A 5,217-nucleotide genomic window follows, 5' to 3' on the forward strand; every position below is an offset into this window, starting at 1 on the left:
CTGACCCATTGGCCGATGGACAAGCTGAAAACTTCAATAGTCTCATGCCCCTTCGACCAATGGGGCATGGATGTTTTGGGACCATTCCTGATCGTGCTAGGTCAGAAATGGTTATTGCTCATAGCGGTGGATTACTTTTCTAAATGGATAGAAGCAGAAGCCTTGGCCAGGATCACGGAGGGAGTAGTTATTCAATTCTTATTAAAAACATCCTCTATCGATTTGGAATACCGCACAAGTTGGTATCAGATAACGGAAGACAGTTCCAGGGCCATAAGATCCAGGCCTGGTGTCAAGAGTTTGGCATAATTCAAGCCTTCATGTCTGTAGCTTACCCTCAGAGCAATGGGTAGATCGAGGTTACAAATAGGGAGATAGTTCGGGGATTGAAAGTCAAGTTGGATCATGTTGGAGGAGATTGGGTGGAGGAGTTGCCAAAGCATTCTCTGGGCCTACCGCACAACTCTGCGAGAAAGCACAAGACTCACCCTCTTTCACCTGGTCTATGACAGTGAGGCTGTGGTGCCTATAGAGGTCGGTGTGCCCTCAGTTAGAAGAATGCTATATGACGAAGCAAATGTCGAGCCGTAACTTTCAGAGTTGGATTTCATCAGTGAAATTCATGAGTGGGCAGCTGCCCCACTAACCACATATAGGCAAAGGATACGCCAGAATTATGATAGAAGGATGATTCCCCAGTTCTTCAGAGAAGGAGACTTAGTGTGGAAGAGGATACTACAACAAAAACCCTCATAGACATCGGTTTTCCACTGGTGTCTATTACATTTTCGACCGATGTCTATGAAGCCGATGTAAAAGGTCTGTCATTTTAGACATCGGGTTAAAACCGGTGTAGTATCACTTAACGACACCGGTGTTCGAATTAGTTATTAACCGGTGTAGTATCACTTAACGACACTGTTACATCAACGGTGTAAAGCCGATGTAATATTATATGTTAATAACACCAGTTTTGGCAGCGGTATACGACCGATGTAATATTAGTTAATAACACCGGTTTTGCAACGGTGGAAAACCGATGTAATATCATTATTTTTTAACAGCACAAATTTGATTTCCGAAACCGACAGTAACAAAAAAAAATACACAAATTACACAAATATTCTTCATTAAACAGTATCCATAAAATACACAAATATTCACAAATTACATAAATAATCTTCTTACAACAGTATCCATAAAATACACAAACATTCTTTTTTCATCAAAAGCTAATAGATATCAGAATCAAGGTAGAACAATCTTTTAACAACACATCAAGGTAGAACCGCACTTCAAATGTAATCTAGCATACATTCAGCCCACTCGAACCGAACTTCATCAATTTCAACTCTGGAGTACTTGAGATTTGTAAACTGTAAAAACACATAAATAATATATTAGTAAATAAAGACCAAAAATCATAGTTGAAAAAGCAATAAGAGCACCAGGTAACAAGATGAGTAATTGGAATGCTTAAAAAGAGAAACGTTCATCAATTATCTCAACCACAATAAATAGAAAGAAGAATCATAGATGTAAGATACTGATATAGTCCAACACCGACACAAATTCAAAGAATAAATTACCTATCTTTGTAAGCTGAAGCCAAATTTGCATGGGCTTCTGGCATAGTTAGTCTGATATTCACAGCACGTATATAATCCTGAATTGCTTCAGTAACTCTACCAATCTCCTTAAATGTGTTCCCTCTATTGACAAGACCATCAGCAGCAGTTTGCGAAGAACTTCATTGTAACAGGCTATCGCTTCTGCATAATTTCCCAGGTGTAATACAAGAGAACTATCAATTTCCAACTAGGGGCAAAGACAGCAAAGAAGATGATAGACAAATTATATGACTTTCTTCCTTTAAATGAGGCAATATGTAGTAACTCTCAAACTAGCAATGAAAAAGGCAGATATAGTACTCTACCTGTTGCTTGTATATAATAGCCAAGTTGTTGAAGGGCGCAGATATCCCTGTTGTAACTGCTGAAGTTGCCTTATATAATGATGCAACAACACTCATCATGTTGCTGCATGAAGAGAAGTTTCATTAAGCAACAAAAATAAATTATCCGCACAGTTGTCATCAAACATTTCTAAAGCTTACCAATCCATGTATATGTTGCCAAGGCTTGACAATGCTTGTGGATGGTTAGGTTGTAAAGCAAAGCATGACTTGGGAAAAATTATTAAAATGAAGTTATTCAACAAGGAAAAAAAACTTAAGAGAATAAAAATATCCAAATTAAAAAGTCACCCTATAATGTCCAGCGTCTTTGAGAGCATGTCCAGCGTCTTTGAGAGCATTCCCCTTTTAATGTGCAAGAAAGTCGATCATTAACTAACCTGGCTCACCATCAAGAAGGATACCACATTTTGACATATTAGACCATTATCAACTTACCAGATTATTGTAAGCTTCAATAAAGGTAGAATCACAGATGATAGCTTGCTTGTAATGCAGAATTGCCATGTCAAGTTGACTTTGTTCATAATAGATGCCAGCAAGGTTTCCTGCGTCTAGATATCCCCAATGCATAGTTGACATAATAAACTCTCTTCAGAGCATAGTTTGCAACAAAGTTATCCACAAAATCAAAAAGAGATTAACAGTCCAGTGAAAAAATAGGAGTTATTGAATCACGTAGCATATTCCTGTGAAAGTATTATGCAACAGTAATGTTATGAAGAACCTGAAATAAATAGAAAATGATTAAGAGTTCACAAAAACAAGAACTACACATAGTAAATAAGCTTCTCTTCTTTTGTATGCAAGTCAACAACAAATCATCATGTACTTCAAAAATCTACAATATCCACAGTTAACAACAAATTAACCATGCTTTTTTAGCGCATAACTTGTGGCAGAGAACAATACCACACAGCATCCTACCAAAAACTATTATATCATTCCTCGAGTCAAAGATGTCACAATAGTTCATATTTATACTCTATCAACCTGCATCCACAAGACCTACTAAAACAATGAAGAATGGCAATAAACCATTTGTCTTCCAAAAAAGAAGCAACTCAATCAAGACTTCAAACATCGAGGCCTTGTTCAGACTCCAAACATCATTAGCAGCTAACCGAATCACAGCAATCAAAGCTAACTGAATCACAACATTAATTCTAGTAGAACAATTATCAGCTGGTTCGCAGGAAGTGAAGGCTGTCGCAGCCCGTGAACTCCGATTAATGGCAAAAACCGGGAAGGAGAATAGGTCTTTCATTGCAGAGGGTGGAGCAATCCCAGCTCTCTACCGGATTTTCCGGTCTACAAATCCAGTTGCTCAAGAGAATGATGCCCTGACTGCAATATTGAACATATCTATTCATGATGAAAACAAGAGAAAGATTATAGAGGAGAATGGTTGTTTGGAATTAATAGTATATGTTCTGAGATATGGGTTAACTACTGAGGCAAGGGAGAATGCTGCTGCTACATTGTTCAGCCTCTCTGCTGTCCATGACTTCAAGAAGATGATTGTGGATGAGCATGGTGCTGTTGCAGCACTAGCTGATTTGCTGATGCAGGGAAGCCCAAGGGGAAAGAAAGATGCAGTGATGGCCTTGTTTAATCTTTCGACCCATCCTGAGAGCTGGTCCCAAATGTTGAATATGGAAGCAGTTTCATCCCTAGCAGGAGCTTTGAGAGATGAAATTATTGCTGAGGAGGCTGCTGGAGCTCTGACATTGCTTATGAGGCATCACATTCTGGCGCAGACAATTACAAGTGAGGATACTGCAATCACAAATCTAGTAGGGTTAATGAAAAGGGGCACCCCTAAGGTAAAGGAGAATGCAATTGCAGCTTTGCAAGAAATGTGCAGACGTGGAGGATTAAATGTGATACAGAATGTAGCTAAGATGGCAATGTTTAGTGGTTTAATTGAGACCATCTTGCTCTGACATTGTTTACCTGCATCAGTACTAAAAACTGATTCCACAGCACACCTTGTTCTAATAGTACATGATCTGCTCTCCAATTCTTCTCTTATCTACTTATAATAAGCATCAACTTTGAGTCAATAGTTTACAAAGAATGAGTTCAAACACTCGGGGAGAGGCAATACCTTGTCGACGTAGCACTGTGAACGTGACTTGACAGTGAGCACTGTGGACGGCCGAATAGCTGAAATGTGAATGGAAGCATTAGAGAGATCAGAATAAGGGAGAAGGGAAATGGAGAAACAAGGATGCTAAGTTGAATAAGCTCTAGCAAACAACAAAACTTTTGACAACACAGAAGATACATCACTAAGCATGTAACATGCAACAACAAAAGAACAATCATTCCTAACCATTCCTCCATTTCATCATACCTGAAACACCACAAGTATCACAAATGAACAATCCACAACAACAAAAGATTTTTTTGTTTGTTTGTTTAGAATTGAGGCATCAATGGCGGTTGCCTCACATGTGGTATCCACGTTCGGAGAGGTTCATGGTTGGAGAAGTGAAGGTCTCTGTGAGCAGCATGCCTGCGCCTGCTGCATTGACATTAGGGTACACGTAGCTTACTTTGTCTCGAGCAGATGCCAAGAACAGGAATGTCGCATGGCCAAGTCCAGCAAACTTGGTTGACAAGATCAAATCATAGTATCAATTCTGTCAACAAATTCGTAAAAAACTAGTGAGATTTCTGCTGTCATTCCATTTCAAGGATCATTTGTTTTTCCCCCTTTCATTTGTACCTTTAACAGACCGATCATGTTGACGTACTCCGTCGGCTCCGGGAAATCTTCGTCGGGGTCATACACATTCGCCCACCTCACATTCTTGTTCACCTCGTACACCTGCTTCCCCCTGGGCAAGGCAACGACATCGATCTGCACGCCGGGGTACCTATCCTTGATGATCTGGATCACGAGGAAGAAGTGGAGGTTCTCGTAGACTCCGCCGAAGATGATGCAACTGTTGGTTGCTACTCGGAAAACTTAATGGTTCCACTGTATAAAAATTTTGTACAAAGGTCTGAACCTTTTCCTAGCTACCATGTGTTCTTTTAAATTAAACTTGGATCGCCTGCGGAACTTAACACATTTGATCCAAAGTTTAATCTATTTGTTCTTTTAGGTTTTGACTTGGATCTCCTGCGAAACTTAACACGTTCGATCCAAATCACCTAAGTTATTAATTCCATTAAATATTAATTTCCATAATTAGTTTCCAGTATTGACGTGACGAGGCACATGACCTTCT

At 39.4% G+C, this 5,217-nt stretch overlaps 1 protein-coding gene across 1 annotated transcript; it reads left to right on the forward strand.

Moving 5' to 3' along the window:
* The first annotated feature begins 2,467 nt into the window (after positions 1-2,467).
* On the forward strand, positions 2,468-3,921 carry LOC122043673 (U-box domain-containing protein 4-like). The gene is made up of 2 exons (XM_042604274.1): positions 2,468-2,518; positions 3,172-3,921. Exons 1-2 carry the CDS (start codon positions 2,468-2,470, stop codon positions 3,919-3,921), a joined length of 801 nt encoding a protein of 266 aa, XP_042460208.1.
* Positions 3,922-5,217: the final 1,296 nt, after the last annotated feature.

Source organism: Zingiber officinale, chromosome 2A (genome assembly GCF_018446385.1).
Source record: "Zingiber officinale cultivar Zhangliang chromosome 2A, Zo_v1.1, whole genome shotgun sequence".
NCBI classification, from domain to species: domain Eukaryota; kingdom Viridiplantae; phylum Streptophyta; class Magnoliopsida; order Zingiberales; family Zingiberaceae; genus Zingiber; species Zingiber officinale.